The sequence below is a fragment of the Hesperophylax consimilis genome, chromosome 26 (genome assembly GCF_061612785.1).
Source record: "Hesperophylax consimilis isolate HC1 chromosome 26, BYU_Hcon_1.0, whole genome shotgun sequence".
NCBI classification, from domain to species: Eukaryota; Metazoa; Arthropoda; class Insecta; order Trichoptera; family Limnephilidae; genus Hesperophylax; species Hesperophylax consimilis.
In genome coordinates this window covers 13816895-13836698 of record NC_142861.1, presented here as the reverse complement: position 1 = coordinate 13836698, position 19804 = coordinate 13816895, and the positions used below count along the sequence as shown (strand labels likewise).

Genomic DNA, 19804 nt, shown 5'->3' with positions numbered 1-19804 from the left:
TGGCAAATCATTCCACAGCTAGGTGTTGCAGTCGAGAACGAAACCCGTTCTCACGTGACACATGTTGGGCGCGCATTTGGCGTGTTTCCTGACTGTGCACCGGTGCCGAAAGGACTAATAACGCTACTTCCTCGGACCATCTTTCATTGTAATACCGGTTGTACCGGACAGCAGATGGATATACCTAAATAATTATTAAATAATCAAGAAAATGAATATTTGTCTGATGTCACACATTTTACGATGCCGACTCCTTTGAGGCTTGTCTCGTACGATGATAAGATTTTTAATCACTGCACACGTGTCATATCGCCAGTTCAAGGATGAATTACTCGCACGACAAACCGTGGGACCTTAGTAATTAATTCGGCGATGTGACGCTTATCATATTTCTGTTTAGATTTAAGAATAATTGCTCCACATTAACACGTGTAGAAATTGTTGAATTCAATCCCAATAAATACGCAAACAACTGGCCCAACCAGTCAGTTGTCCGACGACTTTCGCAAGTTTTGTTTCTTTGCTAATCCTTACCCAAGGTACCCCCAGAGGAAACCGGCATTTACAGTCAATGTCACTGGCGTAGGTGTCCAGTACACCGGTAAAACAAGGATAGCATTTCCACCCTATACCTGCGCTCTAAAAATTGCAATTCGTTTGTTGAGATAGGAGAATCTTTTAAACGGACCACCCGTTTCTGCACAAAGGAGGTTTTTCTCGGGTATTTTGGGGCCCAAGACCAAAGGTGGCTGACAAATTCAACCGTGAGAAGCACTTGCGATTTGTACAGGGTTAGCAGTTGTGCATATATCTGCATTATCTGCGGACCTTGTACAGAAAGTCGAGCTTCTGAGAGGTTAACTTAACTCTGGCTTCGATGGAGCCCCCTGCCTTAAGTTATACCAAGCATGTCAATGGAAGGTTCGCCGGGAAGATTGCTTCCGTTGAAGAATAATACTCATTGTGCAAAAATCTTTGAAATGTTTTTTCTTTGTAATTGGTATTGGAGCAGTAGTCAGTGGCTGAGTTGGTATTGCGTCTGGGTCCCTTCCAGGAGTCGTAAGCTCAATTACTTAGTAAGTCCTACATTACTACTCGGACAACATTTTCCGCTTACTGTGGTGGTAGTATGAGATTTTAAAATATTGTAACCCTGGAATGTTTGTCTTTCTTTCTTATCTCTAAATAGTATAAAACAAAGTCAATATCCGCGTCTGTCTGTTTGTGCACTTAGTTCTTCCTAACTTTACAACAAAATTTGAGAGGGTTTTCACTATCATTTCGAAAATTTCTTCCGGAAGTTTTTAATATATATCAATGTCTTTCTCGGGCGTCTCCGAATTCTTCCACCATTCACTACTATATACCACAATATTACTGCTAAAAAGCTACATTACTAAAAAGCGGTGCGGAGATATTGCGTTAAGTATTCATCAGGCGACCCCCACTTTTTCTAACATTTAAACATACCTAAACACTCCTGGCACTAATAACAAACTTCGAAATTCTCAGCGATATTGGTGGACTACTTTTCGAGTTTTGTTTTTTCGAAACCAGTTAGAATTTAACTCAACCAGTTGGAATGCATGTTATAATAAAAGACGTTGTCCTGCCACAGACCGCCTTATATGGAGGGAAATTAAAAATTTTGGATGAGACATCTGAAAAAAAAAACACTGAAAAGTGAAGTTTTTTTTAGATCTCGACAACAGCGCCACTTATCGGGTCCAAAACTATCCTATATTTCAAGCTGTAACCAACCATACACATTCACAAAATTTCATTGTAATCGGTTTGGCGGTTTCGGAGATTAGCGTGAACGCGTGAATATATTTTAAGATTGAACAAGCTTCAACTTGTGCCCGAGGAGCTCTTCGAATGCATGAAAGGATTCTGAAGGCTTCCATCAAAATTATTTATATAAAAAAATAATCATGTTTGGATCGTCTTTTCGGTACTGAAACCATTTGATTATCAGCCAATTGACGTTTTGTCCTTTCTGAATAACAACTGTTAGTTCAGTGTGGCCCTAATAATAATGTTTTTATTAAATGTCAAAAAGACCTAACGGGTAATTTATATATTTTTTAGTTCTACGCCCAGTCGGACTTTTACGTGGATTTTAAGAACAGTAGACCTAGTGAGCTATCGAAAACTATGCACAATGTTTTTAAAGCATGAAATAACGTTTAACTTTTAAACTCACTGTTTCAGATTCCAATTAGCAAGCTACTAGTTAGGTCGACTACCGAGTCATCATTATAATGCGCGGAGTATTAATGAAATCCCTGATTAATCTAAAATAACCTTTTTATTATAAACTCCTTCCACGACGAGTTGGAGACCTGTTTGTACGAACACAACAAAAAGTAACATAAAATAATGCCCTGAGGTGATATTTCACAAAAGCGGCGCTGTACAAATTGTCCAATATTATTATTATTTGGAAAGTAGAACAATACTACATAATATAAGAATAATATGTAATATCCCTTTGGGTTTCTAATATTATACTTTCATTTGTAGATATGCCCAACTGTATCTCTTAAATGGCTGTATGTATGAGATAGAGCTTCGAGTCACTAATATATATAATTATGGCATTACCGAAACCAGGCTTATCTCAAAATACTAGTTTTTGTATCTAGGCCCCTGTGATCCTAAGACCCCGAAAGCTCTCTTTAATTTTTATCAAATGAGTATAACAACGTTCAAATTGTTCTTAAACATAAATATCAGTATAACGCTACCGGAGCCAAGTGATTTATTTTGCATTTGGGAGGAATTGAAAGAAATGTTTTCGAAACCTTTGAATTTCAGGTTTTCTCATTAAAAAAAACCTCATATTACTGTCATCCTTGCTAATTACTAAAAATGAATTGACCACTGTCTACCTTGTCAATCTAATCGTGATTTTTTGTATCTCTCTGTGCCCATTGTCATTTTATCGGCTTTGTAGTTTCAATTTAAACCTTAATTACTTACCATCTCGCTGTACCGATACGACTGATTCCCGCGCACGTCTGCCCATTACAGCGAGCTTTATTGCCCCGGCAATAAGTACCTATATAAACTCGGTGACTTCCGGCGCATCCTGGCGACGAGCAGCCCGGGGCGGTTGGTGCTCGAGCGAGCGGAACGGAATATGACGGCCGGGGGAACCACCGGCCGCGTACCGTGTAACTACCCTCCGTATACACACCTACACCTTGTGTAACACACTGGAGAGGATAAAATAGTCATAAAGTATAGTGAGAGGAAAAATGCCCCCAAAGGTTACGAGAACGCGGGTGAACCGACGTTGCCAGGTATGAGCGGTTTCTAGCTATCTTGTATTTTTACCCGTTTCAATTGAAGGAGGATATACACGTGTCAGTTTGTCGCCTCAGACATAATGTGGAGCGTTCTCGACTATTTCCTCGTCGAAAATCGGTGAATGGTTAAATGGTGGTCTAAAAGATTTAAATTGAAATGTAAAAGTTGAATATCGTTGCTTTATGATTTGAATCCATCGAATTCGATTAGAAAATTATTTAAAAATCGTCAAATAAATTCAATCATTTTTTATAATATCACTAACATTCTAACTGAGTAGAGCAAGCCAGCTAAACAAAAAAATTGTTTTTTTAGCATATTAAAGGGTTATTTATGAAGTGTCGTAATTAAAAAGCATTTACGCTAGTTTTTTAAATGAAATATAGCCTTAGTTAATTTTTTTTTATTGGTGCCCTTTTTTACTCATTTAAAGTACGCTCTAGCGTGTTTAAATCGCACTTTATGGAACGCGCGTTTTTTAAAGTTACCATGGCAACATCAACAAATCAACAAAATGTGAAGTCTAAATGTCAACTTCTAACTATAAATCCAACTATTAATCTTATGTGACAGATTGCAAATTAATGTTTGTATTTTTCATTTCCATGACAACAAGATATTGTGATGTCACATCACGAATTCATTAATAGTTCTTATTTCCAAATTTTTAATAATAATATCAATATTTATGTTTTCAAAGTGTACCAATAAAAAAAAATAGCGTAAAGTATTCGTGGATAACTGGTCTTTAAAACACTTGCTTTATTTCGAGCACTCGGCTACGCCGTCGTGCTCGAAAAATCGCGCGTGTTTTAAAGACCTGTTTATCCACTTATACTTTAATATACTATAAAAGCACTGCGATTTCACTTATTGTAGAATTAATTTTCTGAATGGTGAATTATTATTATTATTATGTAATTAAAATGATTCCAAGCTGAAAATAAATCAACTAGATGATTGTACATATGAAGCAGAAATTGATTCTGAAAAAATAGATAAATGCATATTTTATTTTATTACAATTTTAAAAGCTTTCGCTGAAAAAAATATGAAATTAAATACATATATATGAAGTAAGATGCATACGCACTACTTTTCTTCATTTGTAACGATATCCGACTGAAATTATTTGGAATTACCCAAAACGTAAAACAGTGGGAATAAGATCATTTCAAATACTAAAAAATAAAAATAACCTTTACAAAACTCGTTTCTGGAAAATCAAAAAAAGTTGTACTGGGATGCAGTCGGGTGCAAGTCGCGGTATATGAATTATATTTAAAAATAATTTTCATTTGATCACAAAAATCGGCTGGGATAAGTATAGTAAATAAGTATATAAAAAGCAGTCTGAAATTGAAATATCACAATACCTCAACTTTGGTGACTCACCGTTCCAACTTGGTTGTGAATAATTATGTAATACTTAGAATTTTTCTATCCAACCATCCCTCCCTTACCGTGTTTGTTAATATCGTTTATGACTTATCAAATGGAATATTGGGAAACTACTGATTTTTTATTTTATTTATTAATTTTATTTTAGTAATTTGTACATTTAAGTTTACAAATTACTAATTAATTTGTTACATAATACCTATACCTTATTTTTTCTTGCTTGAAGTGGCTCCTACACAACATCTTGAACTTTCCAATTGGGGCAGATTTTAGGTTTTCCGGCAGCGCATTATAGTATTTCATCCCTTTATATAGTATACTATTCTGAGTATTCGCCTTGTCCTTTTTTGGTAGCCTAATTTCATTGCACGTCTTTGTTTTATGTTTGTGTATGTCCTTGTTGTATACAATTTTATTTGAAAATATTTGGGTAGCAGGTTGTTTACTATTTTGTGTACAAATATCATCGTGTTCAATGTCAACATCTGTTTCACCGCTAGCCAATTTAGTTCCTTTAACATTTTATTTACTTTTGAATATCTATTTCGTCTGAGTATTGTTCTCATTGCCCTATTTTGGAGAATTTGAAATTTATTTTGTTCTGGGTCGTTACACAGGAAAAGGATAGTCGAGCAGTAGTAGTAAAATGTGGAGCAATAATGGAGTTATAAATGGTGGACAGTTTTTGGCGAATTCTTCCCAAAAAAGATTTTTTTTTTCAATTTTCATTTAGGTATATTCAGCATGTTTGTTAAAGTTGAGTTTGGAATCTATTATAACTCCAAAGTATTTTATATCGGTAACATTTTCAATAATTTCACCATCAATTTTGATTTTGCTTTCACTGGATGTCTTCTTATGACCAATTACCATATATTTTGTTTTTTTTTTGTATTTAATTTAAGCTTATTTATTTTTAGCCATCTTGATACATTATCTAGTTCATTATTTAAAATATTTATTAGTTCTTCATAGTTATCTCCAATTATATATATTAGAGTCTCATCGGCAAATAGTCGTACTTTGCATTTTGAAAATATTTTCACCATGTCATTAATATAGAGTATCATAGACATATGAATCCTATGTCTGTGTAGAGTATGAACAATAGGGGTCCAAGGACTGATCCCTGTGGTACTCCTAATTTATTTTCGATTGATTTTGAAAATTGATTATTAAATTTTGTTGCCTTTATCGGTCTTTCAAATACTCTTTTATTAATTTAGTGGCTACAGTTAAGAAACCAATTTCTTTAAGCTTTCTTATCAATATTTCTCGATCTATAGTTTCGAATGCCCTTTGAAAATCCAAGAATATTGATAAGATAAATTAATTACTATTCATTCCTTCTTTCTATTCTTCAACGATTACCTACATTTAACGCTGTTTCACAAGAATTATTAAATCTGAATTCCGATTGTTCTTGGTATAAAATATTGTGTTCATCTAAGTATTCCAATATTTTTTTCTTTTATTATCACTTCAAGTATCTGTTCATATTTCGGTAAGGTGTTTATTATTCGAAATTCTTCACATTTTCTGGTATTTTTAACCTTTGGGACCGGTATAATGGTAGATAGTTCCATGACTGTGGAAAAAAACGTTTGGAAATGATCTAAAGTGTTAAAAAAAATAACTACGATTCAATTCTACTTTAACAAAATACAGTAGACCAGTATGAATTTCTGTTGTGTGGCGTTGTTAATCGTCGCTTCCTCTCGCCACTTGCTTCTTGCGTAGGTCATCCTCTTGGCTCCTGGCGGCTAACAATGGGTGTCCGTGTAGTAATTTGCGTTTGTGCTGTTCCGGCCGTTTCTTTGGCCGCCATCCGGTTTGGATTTGCACCACAGCCGCCGCCCGCGCCCATTGTGCGCCGGTGTACACTGTACACTTTCTTCATTACGGTAATGTAATGGTCGATGTGTCTGCTATCTACTTGTTTTATTTCGTGATGCAGAGGTCCCAGCACAATGGCTTCTGGAGAATAGGCTAACTCTGGCTAATAGCATAGTAACAATAGAATTGAAGGAAAAATATTATAAAAAGGATTTATAACAATTTAAATAAATAAACTAAGGAGCTTCAAGGCATCTAGCAACATTACAATACTGTCCTCCTGATGCCATTGTGCTGTCACCTCAGCATCACGAAAAAAATGATGTAGAGTTGTTCGTTGCTATATCCTGCCATGAAACTTTTTGTCTTATATTTGTTTCATCTCGCATCGTCATTTCGATCACGAACTTAATCATTAACTGTCAAAAACCCCATGAATGAATTCAGCGTTTGATACCTACATCATAGATGGAGAATTTCCCTCAAACCACAATAGTAAATGTACACGTATATTTAATTTCCAATTTTTGTATTACTGTCTTGTATCATTTCTTTTTATATTAATCTTATATTGGTTTTTTTTCTATGGCGGACATTAGTATTGCTATGTATTATCGATGGAGTTATTGATTAGGCTATTATACTAAATTACAGTACTATCCATGTTATTCAAGTTATGTCAAGTAAGAAAATCATCAAATTTGTTTTATTTTTTGCAATTTCTTTTGTGTTTTTTATTCAGCTTAATTCTTCACATCCCTACTATATATTAGTTATTGTGCTGTATGAAGATAGGTTACACTCAGTAAACTCGGTTTAGCTTGATCACTGTTGTGAGTATCGTTCTTCATATCGTTGTAATGACGATATCGCAACACTAACTTAAATTTCTCTAGTAATCTGGCAAGATCATGATAGTCAGATAGCTAATAGCCAGTACGATCGTCCCGCTCACGATCTGCGGCTAAATGTAAATCTTCCAAGTTCAGCGCTATCACCCTCTCTGCGTAATCACTTTCTCCATAAACCAGTTCAATGGGAACATTTGTGGCGAGGAAAGGAAGTTTTGCTCTCAGGAAATGCTTTCCCGAAACCGAGAATATCGTCAATATTTAAAAGCACCTCGTTTCGATACCTTTGCACGCCAGAGTCGTATGCAAACTCGCTGGAATACAAATGGCTGCTAATTCATGAATTCATATTCATGCTTTTCACAAGATTTTTTACAAAATGATATCTAGTAAATAATTTTTGTATCGTAATATTTTAAGTAGAGTAGCGTGTAGTTTATTATTTATACGATAACCCTTTCACAGCCCGCGACATCTGTAAATATATTATGTAAATACCAATTGTGGTCTGTTTAACCCTTTCAAGACCAATTTTCTTCTCCTGGAACATGAAGAAAAATGTAAACATTACTTATTTTTTCTTATCGCTTGTGAAGTATGTTCCTATTTTTTCTGCTAGGTTTCAATCTTTATCCCAGCGACAAATACCATAAATATGCTGATCCCATTTCGCCTCTTCTGCTTAGACTGGGATCCATTATTATTTTTATGTTATCTTTATATAATTTACACTGTAAATAAATATATTTTATTGAATAATATATTTTATAATTATAATAATATATTTCCATTCGTTATTTCGGCTACTGGCATTATACCTAGCTCTCTAATAAAAAATTTAGGCGTATTAGATCTATCAAAAAATTTATATATAAAGATGCAAAAGTCGGTCATTTTGAATACATGTACGATAACAAAAGATTTTTTAAATATTTATATTGAGGAATCAGTAGGATTTATAGGTCCAGTCAGGAGTTCTACCGAGCCGAACCCTCTGATATGAAAATATCTGGAGTCCGTGAATTATTTTCCCATTTGATCTCTGGTGAGTTGACGTGTTGTTCTTGTATTGTTTTGTATTTATTTTGCTTATATAATGCACTTACATAATGTTGATTGACTAGATGATCATTTGTGGAAAACTGTGTGGAAGGGTTAAGTTTTTCCTTTGGGGAAGATTTAACCCGGACAACAAAATCGGAAGTTTAAAATTATTTTAATAATATAATCATAATATATTTTATTTATAAATATATTATATTTTATTTCTTGTACATCCTGTCGTAAATGTAGTAATTCTAATTCTGTATTTATGTTAATGAATGTACAAAATTATTATAATATTATGATATTTTCTTAATATGACACCTACGTAGTCTCACGTCTCGATTACTGCAACGGCATTTATGCCAGCCTTCCAAAATATCAAATTGACAAACTTCAATCAGTGTTTAATGCAGCAGCACGGCTCATAACCGGGGTTTCAAAATATTCGCACATTTCAGAACACCTTCGTAACCTTCACTGGCTCAAGTGCCTTGAAAGAATCCAGTACAAACTGTGCTGGATGGTGTTTAAATCCATCAATGAAATGGCCCCACCCTACATCTCTTAACTATGCTTCCCGGAAAACACTGGTCTGAGGCAGTCAACGCTTAGATCAGCAGCTGTAGGCAGACTGATAGAACCTATGCGCAAGCCAAATACTAAGTTTGGTGATCGCGCTTTCGGAGTATCTGGGCCGAAGGCTTGGAATAAACTCCCTCCGGAACTAAGATCCATAACAAGTCCAACAGAATTCAGGTCTAAACTAAAAACTTACCTTTTAAGCTGTCGTACCCTCAAATTAAATATATCAATCCTAAGAGAAAGTCCAGTTATATTCAATTTTTCAATTAAGTCCTAAATCCTGTATCTAAATTTCGCCAATAAACAATTAGATAATGTTAATTAGGTGTTAATCTCAAGTGACCTACCAGGTAAGTATTGTACTTTATATTTTCTCCATAAATAGTTAAGTAATAACATAGATCACTGTAGAAATGTATTTTAAGTTTGTACAGCGCCCTTGAGGTGTTTTTGCACAAAAAACGGCGCTTTACAAGTCATCCAAGTATTATTATTATTCAATTACACTAGAATAAGCTCCATAAAATAAATGTTTTCTCTTACTTTTCACGAGCAATATTTTTTGTAATATTTTATCTTATTAATTTCAAAATTATTTATTTGTATTATATTGCCTTATTTAGAGGTACAATCAAAGGGAGGAAATCCATAATTGGTTTGATTTTGGCTATGCTACACATGTATAAAATTTTAATATATAAACTGTCGATTTCCCGAAAATAAATATTTATTTGCTTTACTTGGACCAGAACCGTTCAAAAACTACCCGATAAGACTGAAAATAGGTCAAAGTTCTGTCAGTACAAGGGTTTTTCTCACCCGCCTTCTGATTGACAGTTCAATCGGAATTACCTATGTATATTACACGAACATCATGTTCGGCTTTCTCCGCCGTGACTACTTTGCAATCAGTTTATATTATATAAACCATTATTACCTATATAGATCACTCTAACATAAGGTTGTAGATAAAAGGTGGGTTTCGCCACTGCGACACATACTGTGCGTATACGCCTCTTGTTAACATGTCGTTGTATAAATCTTCGGTATAACGACTGCAACGTTTTATTTAAATAATATTGAAAATGGCATCTAATGGTATGAAAATCTTATCTAATTGGAATCAATGTCAATCAATCGAAATAATGGGCATTTGATAATTTTTTTTACCGGACGGCCTCCGTAAAAGTATACTCATTATTTGTCTCCTGGGGTTGCTCATTTAATGTAATGTTGAATTGACTCATTTCATATACATATGTATTTTGTTCGCAGCCACTCTAATAATAATAATAATAATTTATTTTAATATTTGAAACTGTTATTTCGTGGTGGAATTCCATTATAAATATATATAAAGAACACAATTTTAAACTTTTTTCCACTTGTTTTTTATTTGACCGTGACCGGTTTCAGCCTGTTAGGGCCATCTTCAGACTGGTACAATTTTTGTCTTAAACTAGGGTTTATATACATAGGCAAATTACATTGAGGGGAGGGGTTAACATAGTAGGTTGATTTGAATTATGAGGGGTTTTTCGTGAAATATGATATTTCCCAAATAAGTATTGTTATTAAAATCAAATGAATTTATCTGTAGAACTGTCTAGAAGAAATTAATAAAATCAACAAAGCCATCCAATTTACAATGGAAATGGGGGGAAATAAAATTAATTTTTTAGACATAGGTATTGAAATAATTAATAATAAATTAGAATTTACAATTTACAGAAAACCAACATACAGCGACAACATTATACATAACACATCTAGACACCACATTTCTCACAAGTTATCAGTATTTAACTCACTCATTCACAGACTCTTACATATACCCCTGAATTGTATAAATTATAATAATGAACTCAATGTTATTAAAACCATACCATAGAATAAAAAACTCACACTGGCAATCATATCACAAGGTCTTACAATCAACAATGAAAATGATGTCACAAAAAAACAATGGGTTAAAATACCTTTTATTGGTAATATATCCAACAAAATATCTAGGATAACCAATAAAGACAATTGTAAAACAGCATTCTATAATGTAAATTCATTAGGTAAAATCCTAATAAATAATAAAGATAAAAGGGATAAAATGGAAAACTCAGGAGTTTACCAAATCAACTGTGCCAATTGCCCGTCTTACTATATAGGCCAAACAGGTAGATCATTCAAAACCCGCATAAAAGAACATTTTTCAAGCTGGGTAAATGACAAAGGCGAAATGTCGAATGTTGCGGCACACTTACTTGAGAATAAACACTCGTTTGACAAGGATAGAGATGTAAATTTTTTACATACCTGCGACAAAGGTCATAAATTAGATAGGCTAGAGTCATTAGAGATAACCCGCCTAACTAAAAAAGTAAACTCCAACAATGTTATGAACACAAAATTAGAATCAGTTGCTAAATCTCCGTTGCTATACCCATTATAATCAGTGTGTCACCTATCCTAAATATGTATTTGAATTATATAAAATCCATTAAAATATGTTTCCTAACCACACAATAGATTACCGATAGCTTTATGTTGGGTAAATCCTTAAATTGATAGTCCTAATAGGCATAATTATCATAGTTCTACAGATAAATTCATTTGATTTTAATAACAATACTTATTTGGGAAATATCATATTTCACGAAAAACCCCTCATAATTCAAATCAACCTACAATGTTAACCCCTCCCCTCAATGTAATTTGCCTATGTATATAAACCCTAGTTTAAGACAAAAATTGTACCAGTCTGAAGATGGCCCTAACAGGCTGAAACCGGTCACGGTCAAATAAAAAACAAGTGGAAAAAAGTTTAAAATTGTGTTCTTTATATATATTAATAATAATAATAATAGTGTCCCGCACTCGTGGCTGATCAAAGTATTAAAAATATATAAAATTAACCCCATTATTATTAGCTTTTTGGAAAATATTATGTCCTTTTGGAATACCAATTTACTTATCAATTTAAAAGGTAAGAAAATAGTAATACCGGGCATTTCAATTAAAAGAGGGATTTTTCAAGGAGACTCATTGAGTCCTCTTTGGTTTTGCTTAGCATTGAATCCTCTATCTAAAATGTTAATTAAAAGCAAGTTTGGAATAAAAGTTAAGGGTAATACAAGGGAGAGTAGTACAATTTCGCATTTATTATTTATGGATGATATAAAATTATTTTCGAATTCTGAACAAAATTTAGAGAAAATGATCGAGGTAGTTAAAAACTTTTCAGATGATATCAAAATGGCATTTGGTTTAGATAAATGTAAAACGATCCATATAGAGAAAGGCAAAATTGTAGATGGGGACGAGAGTATATTTAGAAATTTCCAAATTACTAGTATGAAAAGGGATGAGGTTTATAAGTATTTAGGATACCCACAATCAAATAGATTAGACCATAGTAGTATTAAAAATGATATTAGGATTAAATTTCAAACTAGGATCAGGAAAATTTTAAAATGCAATCTATCTGCTAAAAATTTAGTAAAAGCAATAAATACTTGGGCAATACCTCTATTAACGTACTCATTTGGCATAATTAAATGGTCTAATACAGATTTAGATAACTTAGAAAGATTAATTAGAACTACGCTAACAAAGTTTAATTGCCATCATCCAAATTCAGCTATAGAACGAGTTAATTTACCTAGAAATTTAGGAGGTAGAGGTATAGTCAAAATAACTTCTTTGAAACATAATCAGGTAGAAATGCTAAGAACTTTTTTCCATAGGAAAGCTCATAGCTCAGAAATGCACAAAATTATTTGCAAGGCAGATAGAAATATTACACCTTTAAATTTATACGATGAGAATGCCAACATTTTTATAAATCCCAACCAGGAATTATTAGATTCCTGGTCAAATAAAATTTTACACGCAAAACACTTCAATTATCTCAACCAAACGTATGTTGACAAAATAAAGTCAAACAAATGGTTGAGTATTGGAGAGTTGAGCGCAGAAATAGAAGGATTTATGCTTGCAATTCAGGATAGAGTCATTAATACTAAAAATTATAGAAAGCATATAATCAAAGATACAAATCAAATTGATGATTTGTGTAGAAAATGTTTGGCTTTTCCGGAAACTATAGAACATATTATATCGGGATGTTCTATATTAGCACCGTCCGAGTATACATTTAGGCACAATCAAGTTTTAAAAATAATTCACCAAAATTTGGTAATTAAACATAACTTGATTGACTGCCGTAATGTAGTACCATATTATGAATACGAACCAAATTCATTTTTAGAAAACGAATTTTATAAAATATATTATGATAAAACTATACTAACAGACCGAGCGATTAGTCATAATAGACCCGATATAGTTTTACATGACAAAATTAAAAAAATAACTTATATCATTGATGTTGCTATTCCAAATTCCTGTAATATTCAAAAATCTGTTAGTGAAAAAATAAGAAAATACACAGATTTAGGAAATGAAATAAAAAGAATTTGGCATTCTCAGACTATAAAAATATTACCATTCGTTATTTCGGCTACTGGCATTATACCTAGCTCTCTAATTAAAAATTTAGGCGTATTAGATCTATCAAAAAATTTATATATAAAGATGCAAAAGTCGGTCATTTTGAATACATGTAGGATAACAAAAGATTTTTTTTAAATGTTTATGTTGAGGGATCAGTAGGATTTATAGGCCCTGTTAGAAGTTCTACCGAGCCGAACCCTCTGATATGAAAATATCTGGAGACGGTGAATTTTTTTTTTCCCATTTGATATCTGGTGATTTGACGTGTTGTTGTTCTTGTATTGTTTTGTATTTATTTTACTTATATAATGCACTTACATAGTGTTGATTGACTAGCTGATCATTTGTGGAAAAGTGAGTGGAAGGGTTAAGTTTTTCCTTTGGGGAAGACTTAACCCGGACAACTAAATCGGAAGTTTTTATTCCAGAATGTGGGGAGGTTAGTGCAATCCCACACGTCCCATATAGATATACAATGAACTAATACTAATGAACCTAGCTTTAAAGCTGTCGTAAGGAACATTTTAAAATTAAGGGTTGTAAAATATCTACATTTGTTAATGAGATATTATAAACTTTTTTATTATTAAACGTGGGGTTGTCGGTGCATGGATGCATGCGTCATTCGAAATTCTATTCTTGCGTACTTAATAGTTAAATTATGTAGTTTGTTGTATGGGTGTTACATCACGTTTTCCTCATCTGTATGTAAGTTACATGCATGTACAAATTAAAAAAAGAATAAGTCAGAATAGTGGTTTTGCACCGGGGCGTTACTCTCAGATCTTCAACTCTGGAACGTGACGCAACTATACTATATGTATATTGTTTCAAGACAGAATGGTGGTCTTACTACACCAGGGCGATACTCTCAGATCATCCACTCTGGAACATGCCGCAGCTATAGGTACTATGCCTTTATTGTTTTTAATTAATAAATTTTGCAATAACACCAATTCATCGAATAAAATTTACCTTACTCTCGACCCATCGCCTTGCGCCGCAGCGGAAGGGATATAATCATTTGTCCGTCACTTCTGGACACACTGATCCCTAGATTCCTACCCAACCATCATCTTATACCTTCCCAGCACTTCCTCTCCTTCCTTTCCTTGAAAAAATAAATGACATAAAATAGATGACATAGACCCTGAGAGAATTTATCTGTAAATTCTATATGGCTAAAAAGTATAAGGTTTTTGGTGAAATCCTCAAATCAAGTTTTTTTTTATTCCATAAAATACATCAAAATGTCTGTAATTAGATGTAGTTTGAAAAACCATTGAAGGCAATAGGCCACTTGCACGCATTTTATAATGACTTGAAAATAATAATTTGAATAGACGTTCCTACAAGATTACGAAAATGGTACTAAAAAATTAGAATTATTAATTTTTTAAATTAATATTAATAATATTTTAAACATCCAAGTTTTTACCTTGGACGTCACTGGGTAAAAATGGCCCGTCGTTGATGTATTTTTTTAATAAAATTCCTCACTGATTTTATTTTTAAATATAGCAACACTGTATTCCGTTGCTTTTGACATCTACGTAAATATTTTATTTATATTCTTATTTATTCATTTGAACGCCCTGATGGGCTTTTACATGATACATATTTTACATGATTTACTACATAACACAGTGACAACAGATGATTTTTTAAAAATTTTAAACAACTAAATAAATAACCATAATTAACATAATACACGGTACATATATTTTTCCATTTAGATGTACACAATATAAGAAAATATAAAAAATAAACTAGTTTTAAAAGAGCAGAATTTGATTTTTTTTTTTTGCATTGTAGACTTGTAGAGTTTTTAAATATTTCTTCTGTCTGGGTTCTAACCGGAACTATTAGAATTGTCTTTAGTACTGCTTTTTGGGCTATGTTGAACCGCTCTGTGTGAGTGCTCAAGGCAGACCCCCAACCAGTTATGCCGTACTCTATTAGTGATTGACACAAAGCGTAGTACACTTTTTAAAGTCGTTTATGTTTAGTATGGGCCAGTTGTTTCACATAACTTGAATTGAAAATTGATTTTGTTCAAGTTCACTGTGAAACAAATGGCCCCTACAATCAATATGATTTTGTTCAAGTTCACTGTGAAACAAATGGACCCTACAATCAATATGATTTTGTTCAAGTTCACTGTGAAACAAATGGCCCCTGCAATCAATATGATTTTGTTCAAGTTCACTGTGAAACAAATGGCCCCTGCAATCAATATGATTTTGTTCAAGTTCACTGTGAAACAAATGGCCCCTACAATCAATCAATTTTTTCGCTGGAAACCTTATACAGGGTGTATCGGCACTAACCCGACAAACTTTAACCAGCTATTCCTTAGCACATTTGGAGTAAAAAATGTTATGGGCACTTTGCTGTCCGGTAGCATTTTTTTTTCAATTAAAAACAAAAAAATTTAAAATTTCCACACTACATCACTGTCATTGGCATTGCGTTTCGTGTTAAACAGCTGTTATAAGCAAGTATGTCAAAAAGCGTCTTCGCTCTTTCGCACACACTAAATAATAATAGTTAAAAATGAGACGAATGGTGCCGTGCTATTTCGTTGTGACTGTAAACGTGCGCCAATATAGGTACACACGTGCATTATTCAACGGAATTCGAATAAAATATTTGCCAGATGGGTTTTCAAACTTTGTCAAAGGGTAAAACAGTGGTGACATGTGGTGAAAATATGAATAATAAAATTTTTATTAAAAAAAAACGTTACCGGATAGCAAAGTGCACATAAGATTTTTTACTCCAAATATGCTAAGGAATAGCTGGTTAAAGTTTGTCGGGTACGTGCCGATACACCCTGTATACTTTCCTGATTACCCGTATAGAATTTACAAATAAATCATTCTTAGCATTTTTTGCGTTATATTTTTGGGTGCTGACCGTAAACGCGCTCACGAATCCGTCTCGTCGGAATTTGGACATAATGATGTGTACTGTCTCATCGGTCCGTACTGGTATGTTAATTTTCCACCTAGATATGTTATATCCAATTACACAATATCTGCAATTGAAATTGAGGTCACTATACCTGTACACGTACAGCTGCTACCCCAGTTTCAAGTCGTCAACTCGATGATAAAATATGCATTTTTGGTGCATTCAAATACTAGAATCAAATTATTTATTCATCTCAAGTCTTGTATCCACATAACTGTAAGAAGTTACTTTGTGCTCTTTTCACATGGACCTTAACAGATGTGTTTCTCTCATGCCCGTTTGGTTTGAGATGGCTAATAAAGATGCTGCAAGCAACTAACTAACCGTACGCAAAGCAACTTACGAAGGCGGTTCGGAAAGTAAACACCGTTTAGGTATAAATAATATTTAAAAAATCTGCATTGATACAAATATTCGGCCACCTGGAAAATGTAGCCAATGTCACAGTATTTTGAAGATCTTCCTCGTCACGTGAGTTGCTGGGCCCCAAGCCAGATCTTAATGTGAATGAACAGATGCAAATCATCCCCGTACATCACTGCCATGGCTCCATCTGCCTATATTTACGAGTAATCAAATCCTTCTTTGATTTTTTATTTTGTATTTTTTCACAATAGATATACAGTTTTTACACGCAATGCAGTCTTACGAAGGAAAATAAAAGTTGCCTTTCCTCACCATAAACAAATAAGGCTCTTGTGATTGGTGAGGGAATTCTAGCTTAATTATGTTAAGTCATGATGTAAGTAAAATGTAAATAACAAAAAACTCATTTTCAAAAAACAGAAAACATTTGTTTATAAATAATAATACACATGGACTCATAGTTGTAATTTTTCAAATTAAGCTGAAATTCATGAATATTTTCGATATTTTATTATTTAAAGAGAGGATTTTTCACAAAAAAACGGCTCGAAGAGATAAAATCTGTAACAACCAGTCATGGAAAATTGAAGAAATGTTTTCAAAAACATCAATTATTTTTTCATCGTTGATCTGGTTATCCATCGTGTTTCACATCACTTTACTGAATTAAAGATCTTCCTAAAATATTTTATGGTTCTTCTGTACCACTTAAAAATAACATTTTATTATTATTTGTTCCTGGAGTTTTCGCTTCGTGCGGTGAAGTTTTGAGAACTTCCTACATTATTTCCTCGTTCAATTGAATAATAATTATTATTACTATACAGCTTGTATCACGTTGCAATAACTTAATGAGTAAAACCTCAAATTGTAATATTTAATCATTGAAGACAATATTAGCGATGCTCAAACGAAAATTCGAAACAGAAAAAGAAACAGTCGTATCTAGGAATTGAACACAGGACCTTAGCCTGGCCGGGGCGCTGCTCTACCACTGAACTATTTCATTTGGTCATATTAAACTGTATAATACTTGGAGTAGAACTACCAACATTATCTCCATTTACTTAAACCTTTCCGGAAGCATATTTAGTCAGAATAACCGTAACCTCGCGCACTGCGCGTGGACAATGTCCCACCTGTTTGAATTATTTTTCTGACGAATCGGGAGTAAATTCTCATTTAATTATTTATTTATTTCATTTAAACGCCCATAGGGCTTTTACATACAATGCAATTATGTTTTTTAAATATAATAACAGTAAAGAGTTTACATAATATATAATAATATACAGATTACATAAAATATAAGATTTAACAATGCATAGGTTAACAAAATATAGGTAACATGAAATTTAAGTAAATGAAATAAAAATATATGATCTGCCAATATCCTCCAAATCAATTGAATAAAAAAGGATGAAATTGTTGTTCACATTAGCCTATAAACTATGTAACTCTAATTAACAATCTCTATTACGCAAGATTAGGATAAGAATCGACAAAAAGTCTAATAGAAAAACATTTAGTTAAGTATTACAATATTAAACCAAGTATCACAATATTAATTCAAGTATCACAATATTAAACCAAGCATTATAATATTAAACTAAGTATTACAATATTAAGTTAAGTATTATAATATTAAACAAAGTAAGTTATGATTACACCAGTTGTGCAAAATCCTTGGAAATACAAAATTTCCCAATTTTAACGACACATTATTTCTAAAATACGTATTTTCCTAATATTAGTTTGAAAATGGTTAATATTTCTTCAATGATTTAAAAAAATATATTTTAGCAAAAGTTTTATTCAGGGTTACAAGACATTTCTGAAATGGTATGGATTTCCAGATAAGTTTCCCCCACAAGGCGGTTATGGTTTCCTCTTCACAAAAGCACGAGCCAGTTGCAATCGTTTGTTCGCAGAGGCAAAGGCGCCCAGTTATCGTTACATCGAAAGGAAAACCTTTGTGAGGTCATGTCATTATACCGCTGCACACGCAGACGATTTAGGCCAAGGTTGAGAATAAAGGCGGAAGCCGATTAAAGAGAAACTCCAAGAAGGCGGACGCCTGATTCGTCATATCTCGCAGTATTTTTCTCTTATCTGCATTTAAATTCGATTGCTTCTTATATATTTATTGTTGATACAAGCACTATGAATTGGATAAGTTTACAAACGTTATTATTAGCCGTGCTTGTATAATATTTTTGTACGTATTCACACAATTTTTGTTTTTAATCAGTGATGGATGGTACATAATATTTTCCGGATTACTTACTATCTTGTTGGTTGTTTGTGTTTCGTGAACTCGCTGGGTTGATATGTACGATACGATACAGAAATCTATCTGTCAAAAACATTTCTGTTATTTTTGATAGGAATAATATTTTTTTAAATCTGCATTATTACTAGATTTCGTTCCCACTTTCGCCTGTGTGTTGTTCCTAACCAGATTCTTAAAATATTTTTTATACTGTCTTAATTTTATTTTAAAAACTCGATTGAGTTTCCTGGTGGTTATCGTATTTTATTTTTCTTTCCCGCAACTCGACGATACAACTATATTAGTTGATGTTGAGTTAATGTTTAATCCGTGATGTTATTTCGTTAAATGTTATCAATTTGTGTTTCTGCGTGGTTTAATATCGACTAATAATCGTTTATTTGCTTGTTCCAGTGGACCACCCAGTTTCGCAGCCTATCCCCATGGGCGGGCGGCGCGGGGCGGGCTTCCCCGGCGCCGACGCCGTCAGCATCCTGTCACCCCGAGACGCCTCCGGAGGACTGGGCGTCAAGATGGTCGAGTACGTGCTCGGGGGCTCTCCTACAGGTAATACTCATCACATATTCCTCTTTAATAGTGTTATCATTTCTACCCGCCCGCTTTTCTGTATTCGACTGCTCTGGATATT

The 19804-nt window shown here is 33.3% G+C and overlaps 1 protein-coding gene across 8 annotated transcripts in view; it reads left to right on the top strand.

The window, feature by feature from the left end:
* The window catches only part of pum (pumilio), a 419525-nt gene that overhangs the window by 102044 nt on the left and 297677 nt on the right, over positions 1-19804 (top strand). For all 8 annotated transcript variants that reach the window (XM_089647469.1, XM_089647470.1, XM_089647474.1 and 5 more), the window contains one exon: positions 19570-19722. In XM_089647469.1, the coding sequence (XP_089503595.1) occupies positions 19570-19722 (153 nt within the window). The remainder of the gene's footprint in view (positions 1-19569; positions 19723-19804) is intronic.